The sequence below is a fragment of the Callorhinus ursinus genome, unplaced genomic scaffold (genome assembly GCF_003265705.2).
Source record: "Callorhinus ursinus isolate GAN/ISIS: 27379988/994484 unplaced genomic scaffold, GSC_fseal_2.0 scaffold4, whole genome shotgun sequence".
Classification (NCBI taxonomy): Eukaryota; Metazoa; Chordata; class Mammalia; order Carnivora; family Otariidae; genus Callorhinus; species Callorhinus ursinus.
Genome location: NW_027397066.1, coordinates 83522817 through 83543625, shown reverse-complemented (window position 1 = coordinate 83543625; position 20809 = coordinate 83522817). Strand labels below are relative to the sequence as shown.

At 35.1% G+C, this 20809-nt stretch overlaps 1 protein-coding gene across 4 annotated transcripts in view; it reads right to left on the bottom strand.

Moving 5' to 3' along the window:
- Positions 1-20809, bottom strand: part of BANK1 (B cell scaffold protein with ankyrin repeats 1) — a 307909-nt gene that overhangs the window by 213524 nt on the left and 73576 nt on the right. For all 4 annotated transcript variants that reach the window (XM_073892030.1, XM_073892028.1, XM_073892027.1 and 1 more), the window contains exon 3: positions 2917-3071. In XM_073892030.1, the coding sequence (XP_073748131.1) occupies positions 2917-3071 (155 nt within the window). The remainder of the gene's footprint in view (positions 1-2916; positions 3072-20809) is intronic.

Below are 20809 nucleotides of genomic sequence, written 5' to 3'. Positions count from 1 at the left end.
TATGACAACCAAAACTGTCTGGAGGCTTTGCCAAAAACCTTCTGGGGGAAGGGGGGCAAAATCACTCCCAGATGAGAACTACCGCTCTGAGGGAATTTGCCTGAGGAATTAATGAAGTTAGGACTTTGTAGTAATACACAGCACAGGAAAGAAAAGCTGGTAAATAGAGCAGGACCAGTTCTGGTTTAGATGTCTTCCAGTGGAAGAATACCTCCAAGGTGGATTTCTCATTAGGGACATAAAGTTGGATAAGACTCATACAATGAATATGTTTGGCAGACCTAGAACTTATTGACTTCCTACCTCTCACGATCAATTACCATGCAAGAAAAAATCAAGAGGAATATGCTAGAAAAACAAATGTGTTGGCTCATAATAAAAAAAATTAAAAACACTTTTAAAATATAGCAAAGAATGCTAATCCTAGAAAAGGTAAAAGAAGAGGCCAAATTGAGTAGCAGATTTAAGCTGTTAAGACTTATCCAGGTGTTTTTCAAAAAGACAGGGAATAACCTACATAAAAAGAACATTGGAGGAATGTCTTCACTAGCACATGAGAAACAATGTTGAAGAAAATATATATCCTGCTGTTTTTAAAGTGGCACAAGATTTTCAAGGCCTATGAAATCCAAAATCCAAGGGAAGGAACAATGCTGGGAAAGATGAATAGGCAGAAGGATCAATACTTCCATGCTCCTGGGTCAAAAGCAGTAGCAACATCACCTGCTGCCCCAAGTAATGTTGATTCTCCAGAACAGATAAAGGAACAGGGAGGGAACTTCTCTAAGAAGCAGGTCCAGACCCAAGCAATTTCACAGCAAGAAGCTGCAGCAGGAGAGACCCTAACTCCCCCTTAATCAGAGAGAATGAAGGTCATGCCACTATACAAAACTCCTACCCAGCTCAGCGCTGGCATGCTGGAAACACAAAACTGTAAGGGAACTCACTAGATTTTGAAAGTCCTGGGTGTGAAAGAGGCATGTGTCAACTAAGACCTGGTGACTAGCAATGTTAGTATGCTAAATGTCTAGATTTTGTAAGATGGTGGTGAAGTCTCAAGTCTCACTTAGTGGGAGGGGAGGTCCTGTTCTTCAGCGGTCTCTACTTACCCACTAATTGGAAGATGTCTCAGGAATGAGTAAGCTTGAGGTTGTGCTTTCGGACAACTGGCGTAGACTGAAAGTTATCCTGGCAAATCTGAAACACGATTTTCACTCATTTGGATACAAATGATCTTTCCTTTGGTACTTGGCCATTGTTACATGGACTCAGATTGCACTAAGATCTAGGTTCTGAGAACACAAGATTTTGGCTGGGATAACTATCTTTCGTCCGGGGATCGGTTTATTTTTAATTTTTTAGTGCATGTGGCTGGCACTAAAATAATCTCGTATGACCTTCCAACTCTTAGGATTCCTTAAAAAGTGGGATACCAAAGAGAGACGTGAAATTGAAATAATTTCACTTCCAAGGGTCTGAAAGAATTGTATTCATGTCAGTAAAAGATAGCCCATGATTCTGCTATTAAAAGAATCCTGATCCTACCCAACCATCTGAGTCAGCTTGGAGGGTAGTGGGGTTTAATTTTTACATTTCAATTTCTCTGCAAATTTAATAGTGGGGGAAGGTTTTATATTCTTCAAAATTTACTGTTGTAGGTTTTGTTCAGAGCAGCTATTTAGACTCATTGCAGAGTTCTTGGTGAGTAATGTTTAGTTCCAGAGGGTTTTTTTTTTCTTTTTTGTGTTGATTTTACCTACTTGAGAATAATTCTCATTTCCTGTTGATTACAGTTTTTTTCTATTTATTTCTGTCTCTTCCATTGTTTCTGACTCAATAGGAGCTACCAGTTCTGATTGTTCAGCCTGCCCTCCCTCACGCTCCCGAGGCCTTTAAGTGAGTTGTAATTTTTCTCTTCCTGGTCACCTGTGTCGGTTCTCTGAATCCGGAATAGTTCAGTTTCTGGGAGTCTCTAAGGCAGTGTCAAAGAAGTTCTTGTCTCTCTGGAATTGACAGCATAATAGCTTAAAACAGTGAGTCTTCTGCTTAGGGATGGGGTCTGGGGATGAAGGAATTACATTTTGCCCAACTGCACAGGACTGCTAGTACCAGCAAGAACAGGAGATTCTCTTCCCAAAGACAGCTACTAGCGAATAGACAAATGCAGCCCCTGTCACCCAGTGGCACAAATCCACTGGCTTCTCCCAGAGGACCCTTCCATGCAACTTCCAAGGCTCTCCTGTTCTCCTGTATCTTTGGCTTGTTCCACTGAAGGACACCATGGACACTGAGGACCAGCATCTTTCTATTGTCTGGAGATTATGTAGACCCAGTTTCGGGTCAAGCTCTACCAGTATGTTTATTTCAGTAGTTCATTCCAATGAAGACATGTACTCATATAGTCACCTTCTCAGAAATCCACACTCCATCCCCTGCTACATTATCCTTTTATTCTGGAAAGGACCACCTTGTCTAGCTCTTATATTTCCACTTAATAATGGAGGCCTTTAATACATGATTCAGAATTGAAAAACCGGTGATCCTAGAATATAAGTATTCTCAAATCCTATTCAAGAATGTATTTCCACTTATAAAAATAAAATCCTTGATCTGGTTAATATGAATCCAACTTTTATTTTAAGTGGCTTGGTATATATAGCAATTATATATCTTTTGGCAACATGTCAAATACCACTTGATAAAATTAGGCTTTCATATATTCTCCAATATTAAATTATTCAACAAACATTTATCAAATGTCTACTAATTGCCAGATATTGTTCTGGATTCTGAGGACACAGCCAAGAACAAAGTAAACAGAAGTGCCCAGCTATGTTAGAGCTTACATTCTAGTGAAATGCAATATTTATGAAAACAATAGAGCCAGCCACTTAAATAACAAGGTATCTTACTCACCTCACATGGAATTTCAGTAGGAAGCACCATTGCCAGGGGTATGGTGTCTCTTGAAGCTTTTGATAATTCTTCAATTTCTTTTCTCTTACTTGTTTCCCCAGAATGTTCCACTCCTAGGTCTGTTGGAATATTGACCTCAAGGTAGTCTTCAGAATCTAGAGACAAGTTCATGAATGTGAACTATATCATGATTATAACATAGCTAAGGTTATATTATTTCCACCATTGTTATAAAGATTAATTGCTAAATAATTAATTTAATTAATATACAGGAGAATAGAATAGCTTAAGATAGCTGAATGTTAATAATTAAAATAATGTTTCACAATTTAACTAGTATTATAACCTTAGTGACTAAACTACATCAACTATATATGTTCATTTATTAGTTTAAGGTTTTCTCCCCCCAAAAAATCTAACCACCATTTAATACTTTTTCTTAATATTAAATTAGCAAACCTGAAAAAATGAAACTATCTTTTCAATTACTGTAAATAAAAAAATTTATTTTATTTATTTATTTTTAAGATTTGTATTTATTTATTATTTGACAGAGAGAGAGAGAGAGTGTAAGAGAGGGAACACAAGCAGGAGGAGTGGGAGAGGGAGAAGCAGGCTTCCCGCGGAGCAGGGAGCCTGATGCAGGGCTTGATCCCAGGACCCTGGGATCATGACCTGAGCCGAAGGCAGACACTCAACTGACTGAGCCACCCAGGTGCCCCATGGAAAATTTATTTTATTTTAAATCAGAATAATTGTTTACTCCTTAAATATATTTCTAATTTTTAAAAACAAAAAACACAACTGGGAAACATCACTAAATAAACTAGTATTTCCATACAACATTGGTTTAATAGTGAAATATTAATGTTCATGCAAATGTTTATATCTTCTGTGAAAAGTACGTTTGTTCTATATCAAATAAGCTAGGTTTCTTTACAGCAGTGCTACGAAGAACGGTGAAATATGCTAATATGAGTTTTGAATCTCAAGGGGAAAGAATATTTGATTTCTTCTTGTTTTAACATTTAATAATTTAGCATTTGGTCTCAATCGTTAAAACATTTTTCTCTATTGAAGAAAAAAAAAGTTGTGTTAAGGGTGAAGGATAACTTTTATTATTCAATGTTTCAAAGCTTAAAGCATCTCATTAGGGTACAGACCAGTGTGGCTAAAACCAAATCTCTACAAACTAGATCACATGTGTAAACTCTTAGGTCAATTCCAAAAGTATCCCTCAAATCCATAAAGAAGAGAACTGGAAAAAAGGAAAACAGCCCCTGACAGCTAGAAACTGCCCTGACCCTGTGTAAAAACCTTGGTGTTGCTGGGAGCTGGCCCGATGTTCTCCTAGTGAAAGCAACATCAGACATGGCCACCCTGTCACCATGATGGATCAAGTCAGAGATAAGAGATCACTTCATAGTCATGTCTGAATCCAAGCAAAAACATGAACATTGCCAAAATCACAAAAATGACCAAACATCCCCAATCCTAGCTCCTGTCAGTAGCTATTACTTCTTTACCAATTTCAGCCTTATCCTCTTTTCATTTTGCTTGCCTTCTAGATAGGGTAACCTATTCCTCCCAGTTTGCCTTGGATTTTCCTGGTTTGGCCACTGAACACATTGTGTCCCAAGAAGCCCCTCAATCTCAGGCATACTGGGATAGTTGGTCACCTAATTTTGGATAAAAGTCATTAATATATCAAATCAGAAAATTACAACTGCTTTTTGACAGCAAGCAAACTATTGCAAAGCCCTGCTTTCTTTTTTTTTCAGATTCATCTTTATTTATTTTTATTATTATGTTATGTTAATCACCATACATTACATCATTAGTTTTTGATGTAGTGTTCCATGATTCATTGTTTGCGTATAACACCCAGTGCTCCATGCAGAACATGCCCTCTTTAATACCCGTCACCAGGCTAACCCATCCTCCCACCCCTCTCCCCTTTAGAACCCTTAGTTTGTTTTTCAGAGTCCATTGTCTCTCATGGTTCATCTCCCCCTCCAACTTACTCCCCTTCATTCTTCCCCTCCTGCTATCTTCTTCTTCTTCCTCTTCTTCTTTTTTTTTTAACATATAATGTATTATTTGTTTCAGAGGTACAGATCTGTGATTCAACAGTCTTACACAATTCACAGCGCTCACCATAGCACATACTCTCCCCAATGTCTATCATCCAGTCACCCCATCCCTCCCACCCCCCACCACTCCAGCAACCCTCAGTTTGTTTCCTGAGATTAAGAATTCCTCATATCAGTGAGGTCATATGATACATGTCTTTCTCTGATTGACTTATTTTGCTCAGCATAACACTCTCCAGTTCCATCCCTGTCATTGCAAATGGCTTTCTTGAAACCTCCCTCAAATCACTTAACAACAAGCCTAAATCCTATAGTAAGTCTTTTCTAATACTCTTTCACTGAGATGGCCCATGGTTTTTTTTGGTGTGCCTTCCCTTCACTGCAGCTAGCAAAAAATCCAAGTAGTTCAAGTATAAGTGTGTTCCTAGTGGTGTGTGGTCAAAGGACACTGACAGATAAAAAAGGTCAAAGGCAATATAGATGGAAACAGCTGTGTATTTCATCCAAAAAAAAAAAAAAAGTGAAGTCATCAGCTTCATGGTGGTAATTCTTTCAGTAAAGCAGAATAACAAAAACGATGCCCTCTATAGAGGAGCTATCCCCATGCCACATCTAAGGACAGTGCCTTTTTTTTTTTCCTGTCCTATGAAAGTTGCAGAATAAAAGCAAAAAAAAAAAAAAATACCTGGGATTTCCTGGTTCTTCCAAGTACTAGTCTTCCTTGAAATGAAAAATAGCCTTTATTGACAAACCATGAGAGATTCTTAACTCTGGGAAACAAACTGAGGGTTACAGAAGGGACGGGGTTGGGGGGATGGAGTAACTGGGTGATGGGCATTAAGGAGGGCATGTGATGTGATGAGTACTGGGTGTTATATGCAAACACTACATCTGAAACTAATGATGTAGTATGTGTTGGCTAATTGAATTTAAATTAAAAAAAGAAAAAATAGACCTATTTCTCTAACAATTTAAAATACTTTCATTAGCAGTTTCATTTTCTCTCTCTCTCTCTCTCTCCCCTTCACATACACACACACACGCGCGTGCCTGCAGGCAGGTGCGCACATACACACACCAAAACAGTAGAAGGAAGATTGTGTAGAACTGGCTCAATCATTTTGTGAATTGATGAAAGAACAAGGAAATTGATTTTATATAATCACCTTAGAAGGAGGTGGAAGTTACTCTACCACGGCATCTGCTAAATTCTTCTGTGGCATTAGGTTAGGAAGAGCTATTTTATTTATGCTGAGGACATAATCATGACCATACAAAAAGATTTATTTCCATGAACGTTCACACAAGTACTGTTTATAATGCAGAAAATTGGAAGTAGTCTAACCAATAAAGGACTAGATTAAAATATGCACTATGAAAAAGATACTGTCGCCAATAAAAATTCCATCAAAGAGTATTTACCAATAAGGAACAAGTTTACAATATAACTGAAAAAATTCCAGTTACAAAATTATCAATTTAGTAGTTTCCCAATTTAGTAAAATAAAAAGTATAGGACTTCTGGTTTCAGTTTCCGCATGTAAGGAGCTTTGGAAATCACTACTCCTAACAAAAAGCTGAACAGACTGAAAAATCAACAACTCTTCTTTGATTCTTAAGAAAGGGGTGACAAACTGCTGTCCCCAAATTGGAGAGACAGTCAGGCAAATACAGGGAGTCTTAAGTTACAGAGTAAAGAGTCAGGAGTGAAAGCCACCCCAGGAACCAGTGCCAGGGTAGGGAAGGCTCAATTGTAATGGATGAATTGTTGGATGCTCAGTGTGGATGTATCTGAGAGTTAAGAACTGCAGGCAAATAAAGGAGGGGCTCCGCATTATTTTGAGATTTACCTCCAGGAGCATGACTAGATTCCCACAGAAAATACTAGGGAAAATTACCCCCTGCTTCTGGCAGTGGGAAGGAGAAACCATTTCAAAATACTCCAGAGCACTGTTTTTCTAAGAAACGTTTGTCCTCAGGGCAGACTGGTTAATGACAGCCTAAACTACTGGGATATTATCAGAGTCTAAATGTCCTGGGGAAGAGAAATACCGAATAGCCCACTGCAGCCATCTTGTCACACATAAGGGGGGAGAAAAAAACTAAGAAACTCGTGTTCATGGTCTAGAGTTCATAGTCTAGAGGTATAGGTTCACTAAATGACTGAGACATAATCATAGGACTCTAGAAAGCTTCCCCTACCCCCATACCTCACTACTATATTACTAAAGGCCTATTTATCACAGTTCCTTTTACCTAGTCCATCAAGTTTATTGAGAAAAATTGAAAGGCATATCAAAAAGCAGAAAAACAAAATTTGACAAGGCAGAGTAAGCATCAGAACCAGATATGGCAAGGATGTTGGAATCAGCAGACTGGGAATTTAAAACAACTCTGATTAATATGCTAAGGGCTCTAATATATAAAGTAGACACCATGCAAGACAGATGGGCAATATGAGCAGAGTAATGGAGCGCCTACAAAAGAACCAAAAAGAAATGCTAGAGATTAAAAACACTGTTACAGATATGAAGAATGCCTTTGATGGGTTTATTAGTAGACGGGACATGACAGGAAAGAATCTCTGAGCTAGAGAAAACATCAATAAAATCCTTGAAAACTGAAAAGCAAATAGGAAAAAAATAAACAAAAACAAAAACAAAAACAAAAACAAAAAATAGAACAGAATATCCAAGGACTGTGGGAAACTACAAATGTGTGACATATATGTAATGGTAATACCAGAAGTAGAAGAAGAAAAGGAACAGAAGAATTATCTTAAAGAATAATGACTGAGAATTTCTCCACTTTAATGTCAGATACCAAATCATAGATCTAAGCAGCTCAGAGAACACCAGCTAGAAAAGTTCCAAAAAAGGATATCATCTTTAAACTGCAGAAAATAAAAAAAAAAAAAAAAAAAAAAAACCCTAAAGGGACATAGAGAAAGAAAACAAACTTGCTTATAGAAAAACAAAAACAAGAATGATATTTGACTTCTCCTTAGAAACCATGTGCAAGAAGAAAGTAGAGTGAAATCTTTAAAATGTACAAAAAAACAAAAAATAAAAACCCACAAACACAAAATTCTGGACACTATGAAACTATCCTTCAAAAGTGAAAGAGAAATAAAGACTTTCTTTGAAAATCAAATATTGTGATAATTTGTTGTTAATAGACCTGCCTGCAAGAAAAGTTAAAAGAAGTGTTTTAGAAAGAAGGAAATAATATAGGTCAGAATCTGATCTGTATAAAGAAAAGAAGAGCATCAAAGAAGAAATAACTGAAGGTAAAATGAAAACATTTATTTTTCTTATTGGTAATTGATCTAACAGATTATAGTTTGCCCAAAATAATAATAGCAACAGTGTATTTGAGTATGTATATTTATGTATATATGATATATATATGTATATATAAAAATGAATGACAGCAATGATACAAAGGATGGAAGGGAAGAATTAGGATTATTTTGCTATTGTAAGGTAATAATACTATCCGTGAAATGGTATAGTGTTTTTTGAAAGTGGACTTGAACTAGTTATAAATGTATATAGCAAACTAGGAAAACCACTAAAAAATTGGGGAAAAAGGATAACTGATATACTAAGAAAGGAGAGGAAATGGAATCATATAAAATGCTCACTCAATTAAAATCACAAAAGACAGATAAAGAGTGGAAGACAAAATATGAACAAAGGCAAAGAACAAGGGAAAAAAAATACCAGTAATGAATATGGTAGGTATCAATCCAACTATATCAGTAATCACTTTGAAGGTCAATGATCTAAATGCACCAATAAAAAGACAGATGTTGTCAAAGTAGATCAGAAAATGAGACCCAACTATATGTTGTATACAAGAAACATACTTTAAATATAAAGATATATAATGATTAAAAGTATATGGATAGGGAAAAATATACAATATTAATACTAATCAAAGGAAGGAGGAACAGCTATATTAATTTCAGACTGAGCAGACTTCAGAGTAAAGAAAGTTATCAGGGATTAAAAAGGACATTATATAATGATAAAGGAGTCAATTCTCCAAGAATACTTAACAATTCTTAATGTGCATGGGCCTAACAACAGAGCATCAAACGGTGTGAGGCAAAAACTGACAGAACTGCAAGTAGAAACAGTTGAATCCACTATCATGGTTAGAGAATTCAATACTTCTGTCTCAGAAATAGACCCAGCAGGCAGAAAATCAGTAAGGATATAACTGAACTCAATAGCACCACCAATAAACTGCATATAACTAACATCTATAGACTAATTCATCCAAAACAGCAGAATACATATTTTTCTCAGGCTTACATGGAACATTCACCAAGGTAGACCACATTCTGGGCCATAAAACACATTTTGACAAACTTAAAAGAAATAAAGCATACAGTGTCTGCTCTCAGACCACAATGGATTAAATTAGAAATAATAACAGAAAGATAACTGGAAAGTCCCAAAATATGTGGAGGTTAAACACTCTTCTAAATAACACATGGGTCAAAGAATAAATCTCAAAAGAAACTACGAGGATATTATTAATCAGAATGAAAATTTAGTCTTGAGTGCATATATTAGAAGAGAAGAAAGATCTAAAATCAAATCCAAGTTTCTGTCTTTTGAAACTAAAAAGTGAAGATTAAATTAAATACAAGCAGAAGAAAAGAGAAAATTAGAGCAGAATTAGAGTAGAAATCAATGAAATTGAAAACAGGAAATCAATAGAAAAAAACTAAGAAACCGAAAGTTGGTTCTTTGCAAAAATCAGCCAAATTGATAAGCCTTTAGCCAAGCTTACTAAAGAGTGACAGAGGCGAGAGAGAGAGAGAGAGAGAAGACACAAATTACTAACATGAGAAATAAAAGGGGGGAGGGGACAGCACTGTAGATCCCATGGACACTTTAAGGATAATAAAATAATACTATAAACAACTCTATGTCGACAAATTTGGCAACCTAGACGAAATGGACCAATTTCTGGAAAGACATAATCTCCCTAAACTCACACAAAAAGAAATAGACAATCTGAATAGGTCTTCAGCCAATTTCTATTAAAGAAATTAAATCAATAATTAATAACTTTCCAAAACAGAAAGCACTAGGCCCAGATAGGTTCGCTGGTGAATTCTACCAAATAATAAAGGAAAAAAAATTATACCAATTCTTTACAATTGCTTTCAGAGGATAAAAGCAAAGGTAATATGTCCTAACTCATCCTATGAGGCCAGGTCTACCCTAATACCGAAAAGTTACAAGAAAGAAGGAATATTAGAAGATATATAAAAAGACATTACAAGAAAAAAAATCCATAGACAAATCTTTCATGAACATGGATGCAAACACCATCAACAAAATATTAGCAAATTGAAAGCAAAGAAGAATGAAAAGAATTATACACCATGACCAAGTGGGATTTATTCCAATTTTGCAAGTTTGTTAAACATTCAAAAATCAATTAGCATAATACATCACATCAATAGACTAAAAAATAAAAAAAATCACATGAGCATATCAATAGATGCAAAAAAGCACTTGACAAAATCCAATACCAAGTCATAATAAAAACTCTTAGTAAACTAGGAATAGAGGGAAACTTCCCAAACTTGATACGAATCATCTGCAAAAAACCTACAGCTAACATCATTCTCAATGTGCGAAGCTCAAAGCTTTTCCACTAAGATTATGTAGAAGACAAAAATGTCCCCTTCCACTATTCCTTTTCATCATTCTACTGGAAGTTCTTGCTAATACAACTAAGGCAAGAAAAGGAAACAAAACAGAGATTAAGAAGGAAGACATAAAACTTTCTTTGCTGGGAGAAATATGATTGTCTATGTTGTAAGTCCAAAAGCACTGACAAATTCCTGGAACTAATAAGCAACTATACAAGGTTGCAAGATACATGGGTCATATGCCAAAAAAGTAATTGTTTTTCTATACACTAACAAATTCAAAAAAATTTGAAAAAAATTCAATACCATTTACATTAGCACCCCCAAAAGTGAAATACTTAGGTATAAATTTAACAAAATATGTACAAGAGCTATATGATGAAAATTATAAAACTCTGATGAACAAAATCTAATAAGAACTAAAAAAAAAATGGATAGTCTATGTTCATGGATAGGAAGACTCAATATTGTTAAGATGTCAGTTTTTCCCAAATTAACCTATAGATTCAATGCCATCCCAATCAGAATCTCAGCAAGTTATTTTATAGATATGGGCAAACTGATTCTAAAGTTTATATGGAGAGGCAAAGGACCCAGAATAGCCAACTCAATATTGAAGGAGAACAAAGTTGGAAAACTGACACTATCCAACTTCAACACTTACTATAAAGCTACAGTAATCAAGATAGTGTGGTCTTGGCAAGAAAACAAATAGATGATTAAAAAAAAATAGAGAGCTGAGCTGAGAAATAGAGCCACATAATAATAGTCAATGGATCTTTGACTAAGGAGCAAAGGGAATACAATGAAGCAAAGGCAGTTTCTTCAAAAAGTGGTGCTGGAACAACTGGAAATCTACATGCAAAAAATGCACCTACATACAGACATTACATCCTTACAAAAACTACTCAGAATGGATCACAGACCTAAATATATAATGCAAAACTATAAAACTCCTAGAAGATAAGAAAGGAGAAAACCTGGACAACTCTGAGTATGGTGATGCCTTTTTAGATACAACACCAAAAACATGATCCATGAAATAAATCACTGATAAGCTGGACTTCATTAAAATGAAAAAAACAAACCTCTGCAAAAGATAGTATCTAGAGGATTAGAAGATAAGCCATACACTGGGAGAAAATATTTGCAAAAGACACATCTAATAAAGGACTCTTCTGAAAAATATACAAAAATCTCTTAAACTCAAAAAAAAAAAAACAAACAAAAAACAACAAAAAACCCAAAATTACCAAAATTAGAAAATCAGCCAAAAATCTTAAATACCTCACCAAAGAAGATATACAGGTGGCAAATAGGCATATGAAAAGATGCTCCACATCATATGTCACAAGGTAAATGCAAAATTAAAAAAAAAAAATTAACAGTACACATCTATCCATTAGAACAGCAAAAATCTGAACACTGACAACATCAAATGTTAGTGAGGATTTGGAGCAACATGAACTCTCACACATTGCTGGTGAGAATGCAAAATGGTACAGCCATTTTTGAAAATATTTTGGTGGTTTCTGACAACATTAAACATAGTCTTACCATGTAATTCAGGAATCATGCTCCCTGGCATTTACCCAAATCAGTTGAAACCTTATGTGAACACAAAAACCTGCCCATGGATGTTTATAGCACAGCTTTCTTCATAACAGCCAAGACTTGGGAGCAACCAAGATGTCCTTCAGTAGATGAATGGATAAACTGTGGTACATCCAGACAATGAAATATTATTTACAGCTAAAATGAAATGAATTATCAAGCAATGAAAAGACATGGAAGAACCTTAAATGCATATTACTAAGTGAATGAAGTCAGTCTGAAAAGACTACTGTATTATACCAACTATATGACATTCTGGAAAAAACAAAACTATACAAACAGTAAAAAGATAAGGGGTTGCCAGGAGTCTGGGGTGGGGTGGGGGGATGAATGGGCAGAACACAGAAGATTTTTTTGGCAGTGAAAATACTCCGTATGCCACCATATTGAAAGGTACTTGTCATTACACATTTGTCCAAACACATGGATTATACAATGCCAAGAGTGTACCCTAAAGTAAACTGTGGACTTTAGGTAATTATGATGTGTCAATGCAGATCCATCCTTAAGTGGTGGAACATTCTGGTGAGTGATGTTGATAATGGGAGTAGGTATGCATGTTGTGGGGGTGGGGTGCAGGGAGTATATGGGAAATCTCTATCTCCCTCATTTTTCATGTAAACATAAAACTGCTTTAAAAAAATAAAGTCTTTTAAAGTATACATATATAGAACTATGTGGTAGGGATTTAAGATATATTCTTGAATGCGTAATACATTGGCCATATATATATATATGTTACAACCTTATGTGATTAGTAAGACATATACATTGGCCATATACATCTGTATCTATATATATCTAATATATGAGACTCTAATATCTAATATGAGAGTTCATGTTGCTCCAAATCCTCACTAACATTTGATATTGTCAGTGTACAGATTTTGGCTGTTCTAACGAATAGATCTAATAATATATATATATGTCTATATATTATTAGATCTATTCGTTAGAACAGCCAAAATGTACATCTATAGATATAGATGTACATATCCCATTAATATCAAGAGTGGTTATTTCTGACTGATGGGGTTATGGGTAATTTTATTATATATATTACTAATAATGTTAATTAATAATATTTAATATACATAATATATATTTTGGTTTTCCTATAACGAAAATGTATTTGTTTTACAGATTGAACTATATACATTCCTCAAATAGTTGAATGATTTGAATGATCAAGAATAATTGATGAATAAAATTAACTGATCAAGATTATAGACTGAGCACATGTTTCTTTACCCCTCCTCTACACATGTAAATGAAATAATAGAAAAGATTATTTTCTTTATGGGTCATGACAAAAATGGGTAGGAAGCACTGCTCTGCAATTAGTATGTGAAATGAATCAGCTTTTCACAAATCATCTCTATGTTAAGGTGATCTAAACAATTCTAAAATATATCATCTAGAACAAAGGTGACTCTCCTTTTTCATTTTTTTAAATTTTATTTTATTATGTTATGTTAATCACCATACATTACATCATTAGTTTTTGATGTAGTGTTCCATGATTCATTGTCTGTGTATAACACCCAGTGCTCCATTCAATATGTGCCTTCTTTAATACCCATCACCAGGCTAACCCATACCCCCAGCCCCCACCCCTAACTCTCCTCTTTTAAAATGAATTTAGTATTAGGCAAAAATAACTATAGATACCCTAAGGCAAGATAATTTTGTGTATTTTTCTTAACAACCAATAAAATTGCACGGCAAACTAATAAATAGTAAAGCTTTGTAAAACAATAAAGCACTAGAAAATAAATTTTCCTTTATGAATTAAGTCACAAAAATGGGTATATATGTAATTTTCTTAAAAATATTTATTATTTCAGAGAGAGACAGAAAGAGACAGCAGGGAGGGGAGAGGGAGAGAAACTCAGGCAGACTCCCCACTGAGCACAGAGCCCAAGGCAGGGCTCAATCCCAGGACCCCGAGATCATGACCTGAGCTGAAACCAAGAGTTGGATGCTTAACCAACTGAGCCACCCAGGTGCCCATATATGTAATTTTTAAAGCTTGCCATATGCTTTTCAAAACAGACACCCTTTAATAATATTTTTTTCAAAAAGTATAATTTTAGCTTAGTTTTTTAAAATTTTGTTTCTATTTATTTGTCAATTGATTAAATCCTCATTTGGCATGAGGACAGGTTTTCAGATAACAAAACTAGGTGAAGACTGGAAAAAAGTGGAATCTTTTATTTCTATAATATTTGAATTGCTTTTGTTATACTGATTTGAAAAAAAAAAAGCGCTATTCCTCAATGTCCAAAGACTCTCCAAATCTGGCAATAGTTAACAGACAAACCAAAGGTTCACTTTTCATTATAAATGTTTTGGAAACAACAACAAGAACAAAAAACTAATCTAGAAGAAATATACCTACTACTAATAAAACCCTCTTGTCCTCCCAAGTAACCTTGGAAAAGTACTATGTATTATGAACTTCAGTATCCTCAATTACTTAACAGCATAAATAGTGCCCTTCTTGTTGGACTGTTTTCATTACATTTAATAATATGTATGATGTGTCAGGCCTAAAACAGACATTCAATTTTAGTTTCCTTCTCTTTTTTCTGATTTCTTACATCAAATGAAACATAAAACATAAAACAACATTTTATATTTTCAAAAGATTCTAAATCAATTTTTCTCAATTTATAATCCAACTATTATTTAGAAAGGACTATAACATTCCCCTGGAATTTCAACAACTGAGTATCATTGTTTTTGTCAAATTTATAATCTTGGTAAATGATTCTATAATCACAATTCTGTTGATTTGTACTGCTTAAGGCAGTACAAAACCTAGCATGCTTTTCTGGAGTTTTAATGATCAAAATCAAAACTATAATTCTCTATACCATTCAGGGAAGTAAACACATAATTTCTCCAAGAGATTAAAAAAAATAAATGTCTTGTACAAAGAGATGTAATTTTTACCAACATATTGGTCTAGTCACTAGTATTCTTAAACAATCATTTTTTTTTAAGTTTTTATTTATTTTGAATTGAGAGAGAGTGAGCAAGAGAGAGAGCATGAGTAGGGAGAGGGGCAGAAGGAGAGAAAGAAGCAGACTCCCCTGCTGAGCAGGGGGCCTGACATAGGGCTTGATCTCAGGATCATGACCTGAGCCAAAGGCAGATGCTTAACTGACTGAGCCACCCAGCCACCTTCCATTTCCACATTCTTTTTTTTTAAAGATTTTATTTTATTATTTATTTGAGAGAGAATGAGAGATAGAGAGCACGAGAGGGAAGAGGGTCAGAGGGAGAAGCAGACTCCCTGCTCAGCAGGGAGCCTGATGTGGGACTCGATCCTGGGACTCCAGGATCATGACCTGAGCCGAAGGCAGTCGCTTAACCAACTGAGCCACCCAGGCGCCCCATTTCCACATTCTTAAACAATCTTTGTTGTACCTTGTACGTTATAGTGGACACTAAATAAGAAATATTTCATTCAAGGCTACCTCCAAAACAAAAATAATACTGATAACAATAAAACTTCTTACCTACCAAACACATACAAAGATGAATATTATTTAGTATAGCCAAGCAAATGTTGGTCTCCAATAAGAAGATAAATCTACTTTGTTTTAAATGCCCATTTCTTTCTTGGCACTCTAATTGCACAAACTCTACTAGCTAAAATCTCTCAAATGTTAGCATGAATGCAAATTTATACTTGACTATTGATATTTTAGCTTTTAATTTTAGTTCATAACATGCAGGGTTAGTTCTGAGGTGAAGCATATGTAAGGACATGCTTTCTTTGGTGGCTTGTGTGTTCCATTCTTACCTGCATTTCCATTTCATTTTGTTTATTATATTTTCTCCTTTTTCCTATCATTTCCCTTCCCTTTTCCTAACCCCACTCTTCCTTTAAGGGGCCTTTTTCTACTGACCTCTTAGTCAAACTTGCTGCACAGAAATGGTACTATACATTGCAACTCAGAGTGTGGTCTTCAAACCAGGGGCCTATTAGAAATGCAAACTCCCAGCCTCCGCCCTGGACCTGCTAAATTAGAACGTACATTTTAAAAGGATCCCCAGTGATCTGAATGCACATTGAAGTTTGAGAAGCAATGTGCACTAACAACTTCTACCTTAGTGTGATAACTTTCCATTACATTATCATAGCATAAACCATTAACTGAAATTATATCATGTATTTACCTGTTTCCTTGTTTATTGCCCATCCATCTAGAAGTCAAGCTTTTGAGATCAGGCAATTAGTCCTTTTCCTTCACCTCAGGGTCTCCAGTGCATACAAAGGGGCCTTTCACAGAGTAGATGCTGTAAGTATTTGTTGCCTGATTTAATGACTGAATTAATCCATGACTAGCTTTTATTAGGGGGGTGGGGGTAGTAGTGGCTTGAATTTCAAGGCCAGGAATTTATCTAGTACACTCTATGCCTGACTGTCTTAAAAAGGTACATCTGTGTTTCCGTCAGTATGACTCTGAAAACACAGAACTGAACAAAGCTAGAGAAAATCACCATAGCTTAGAAAACACTACGCTTGCCTCTCTTCCTACACATTTTCCATTGTTATGTTTTCTGAGAGTTGCTAAGTCAATTTTAGAATCATCATTATATCAACATTATCTCCTCTATCTGGATGTAGAAGCACTGAGATAAAGGAACTGAAAGGCCAGACAGTGAAACAAACTCTAATTACATCCTCTCTGAAGAAGTTCAACATGTGTCAAGGTAATTCCTTGAAGCAGATTGTCCAGAATGAAATAAAGCCAAGATCTGTTGAATAAGATTGCAAACAAAACTGACCATCAGACTTTCATTTATTACCTTTAATGAATAACATTGTAAAGCTTTGAATTTATTTGCTATATTTTCAAAATCAAGCTGCAAGAAAAATATTTGTGTGAATTGATCATTCCAACTTTGAGAGTTAAATTTTACATGGGATATAGAATTCATGAGTAGAGGAAAGATTTTTTGTTGTTGTTGTCTTACAAAATATTCCATTGAAATACCTAGGGTATGATAATGTACACTCAACTTTGACATATTCAGCAATTTGCCAGTTTATGTTGTTATTCTTTTGTTATGATTAAGAAAGAAAAAGCATAGATTAATTTGAATAGAGATTCATAAAATGTATAGTTTGAGCAGTGTTCCATATGAAGTTGCAATAGCATGAGAAAAATTTTTGTTATAATGTTACCTGAATAAAAAAGCCTATATATGCATATGTGTTCAGATATATGCACATACATATGTATATGCATAAATATATGTAAGTGTATATGTATATATAAATATACTATTTGTACATGTATATAATACGACAAGAAAAATCACAGTTATCTTAACTGATTATTTTTGAGAGGTGGGAATAAAAGTCATTTTCTTTTTCATTCTTTATAATATACACTAGACTTTCAACAACCCATAAATATTACTTTTTCTAGTCACTAGACAAAAATGAACATCAAAAAATTATTCACCATTCTTATTGGATAAGAGGACAGCAACAATTCCATTTTTCATAATTAAATTCATGTACTTTTTACAAAATAATAAATACAATATTTTTACAAATAAAAATAAGAAAATAAAATCACCTATAATTTCATTTCCTAGAGATAACTCCAGCTAACTTTTTGATATATATCTTTTAGCCTTTGAGGAATATAAATGCATATTTTTGAAAAAGTAAAATGGGATAATCCTATACGTATTTATTCTTCTGGGTGTAATAATAATGCTTTATACAGGCATACCTTGGAGTTACTGTGGGTTCAGTTTCAGACCACTGCAATAAAGCAAATATTGCAAAAAGGCAAGTCAAACAATTTTTTTTGTTTCCTAGTGCATATAAAAGTTATGTTTACACTATACTGTAGTCTATCAAGTGTGTGATAGCGATAGCATTATGTCTAAAAAAAGTACATACCTTAATTAAAAAATATTTGCTAAATATTTTTAGCAACATTTGCTAAAAATTACTAACCATTATCTGTGCTTTCATCGGGTCATAATCTTTTTGCTTATGGAGGGTCTTGCCTTGATGTTGATGGCTGCTGACTGATCAGGATGGTGGTTGCTGAAGGCTTGTGTAACCGTGGCAATTTCTTAAAATAACACAACAATGAAGTTTATTACCATGTCGATTGGCTCTTCCTTTCACTAATGCTTTCCCTCTAGCATGTGATGCTATTTGATAGCATTTTGTCCATAGCAGAACTTTTTCCAAATTGGATTCAATCCTCTGAAACCCTGCTGCTGTTTTATCACCTAAGTCTAGGTAATATTCTAAATCCCTTGTTGTCTTTTCAACCATCTTCACAGCATCTTCACGAGGAGTAGGTTCCACCTCAAGAAACTACCTCCTTGCTCATCCATAACAAGTAACTCATCCATTCAAGTTTTATCATGAGATTGCCAGCAATTCAGTCACACCTTCAGGCTCTACTTCTAATTCTAGCTCTCTCGCTGTCTCCATCACATGTGCAGTTATTTCCTCCCCTGAAGTCTGGAGCCCCTCAAAGTCCTCCACGAAGGTTGGAACCAACTTCTTCCAAACTCTGGTTATTGTTGATATCACATTCCCATGAATCACAAATGTTCTTAAGGGCATCTAGAATGATGAATCCTTTCCAGAAGGTTTTCAAGTTACTTTGCCCTGATCCATCTGTAGCCTTAAGAAATGTGTTTCTTAAATCATAGGACTTGAGAGTCAGAATTTCTATTGGACCTCTGGGCTGCAGAATGGATATTGTGTTAGGAGGCATGAAAACATGAATCTCATTGTATGACTCCATCAGAGCTCTTGGGTGACTAAATGCATTGTCAATGAGCAGTCATATTTTGAAAGGAATCTTTTACTCTGAGTGGTAGGTCTCAACAGTGGGCTTAAAATATTCAGTGAACCATGTTGTAGACAGATGTGCTGTCACCCAGTCCTTGTCGTTCCATTTATAGAACACAGACAGAGATTTCACATGTCTTCATAAGTCTTCAGAGCCATAGACTTTTCAGAATGGTAAATGAGCATTGGCTTCAACTTAGAGTCACTGCCTTAGGCCCTAACAAGAGAGTCAGATTGTCCTTTGAAGCTTTGAAGCCAGGCATTGTCTTCTCCTCTCTAGCTATGAAAGTCCTAAATGGCATTTTCTTTTAATAAAAGGCTGTTTCATACGACTACATTAAAAATCTGTTGTTTAGTGTAGCCACCTTCATTAATGATCTTAGCTAGATCTTCCAGATAACTTACTGTAGCTTCTACATCAGCACTTGCTGCTTCACTTTGCACTTGGATGTTATAGAGATGGCTTCTTTCCTTAAACCTCATGAACCAACCTCTGCTAGCTTCAGACTTTTCTTCTGCAACTTCCTCACCTCTTTCAGTCTTCATAGAATTGAAGAGAGCTAGGGCCTTGCTCTAGGTTAGGGTTTAGTTTAAGGGGATGTCGTGGCTGGTTTGACCTTCTATTCACAACTTTGCTAACTGGCACAAGAGGCCTAGCTTTCAGCCTATCTGGGCTTTTGACATGTCTTCTTCACTAAGATTAATTATTTACTGCTTTTGAATTTAAGTGAGAGATATGCACCTCTTCTTTTTTACTTGAACACTTAGAGGCCACTGTAGGGTTACTAACTGGCCTAATTTCAATATGGTTTTGTCTCAGGAAATAGGAAGGCTCAAGGAGAAGGAGAGAGATAGGGAAGGCTGGTAGGCGGAGCACAGAGAATACACACAACATTTACCCATTAAGTTTGCCATCTTATATGGGTGTGGTTCATGGCACCACACAACAATTACAACAGTAACTTCAAAGATCACTGATCGCAGATCACCACAATAAGTATAAAAATAATGAAAGAGTTTGAAACATATGAAAGAATTACCAAAATGTGATGCTGAGACACAAAGTCAGCAAATGTAGCAAAAACAGTGCTGATAAGCTTGCTTGATGCAGGGTTGCCACAAACCTTCAATTTGTAAAAAACACAAAAACTGTGATGCACAATGAAGCAAAGCACAGTAAAACAAGGTATGGCTGTATTCCAATGGCTCTTTGCAATCAAGATTTTCACATACATTGTATTTTATTTTAAACACACACATAAAACTATAATCCCTATTCAATGCTGGATTAACTGAATTTATGTCAAACATTTAAAACTATTTGCAGAGAGTTTTAAAATTATGTATCAGAAACTGTCCCTCCCCCATAAATTTTTCAGCCGAACAGAATCTTTTATGTGCAGACAATACCGTATTTGTATCAAACAGAGTTAAATAAATAAAGTTAGATATAATTAACCCAGGAAGAAAGTAATAGAACCATAAATAGTGGATTCAAATCTTAAATTTTGCAAATAAAATGATGAAGATCCTCTGGTCCTTGTGTAGGAAATAAAATGTCAGTATTGTTTATAAAATGATTTGAGTTTATTCCTCCTTAAGCTTTAAGTAATTTAACTAGAGAGACATCACTCTGTGCATGTGTACGTGTGTATC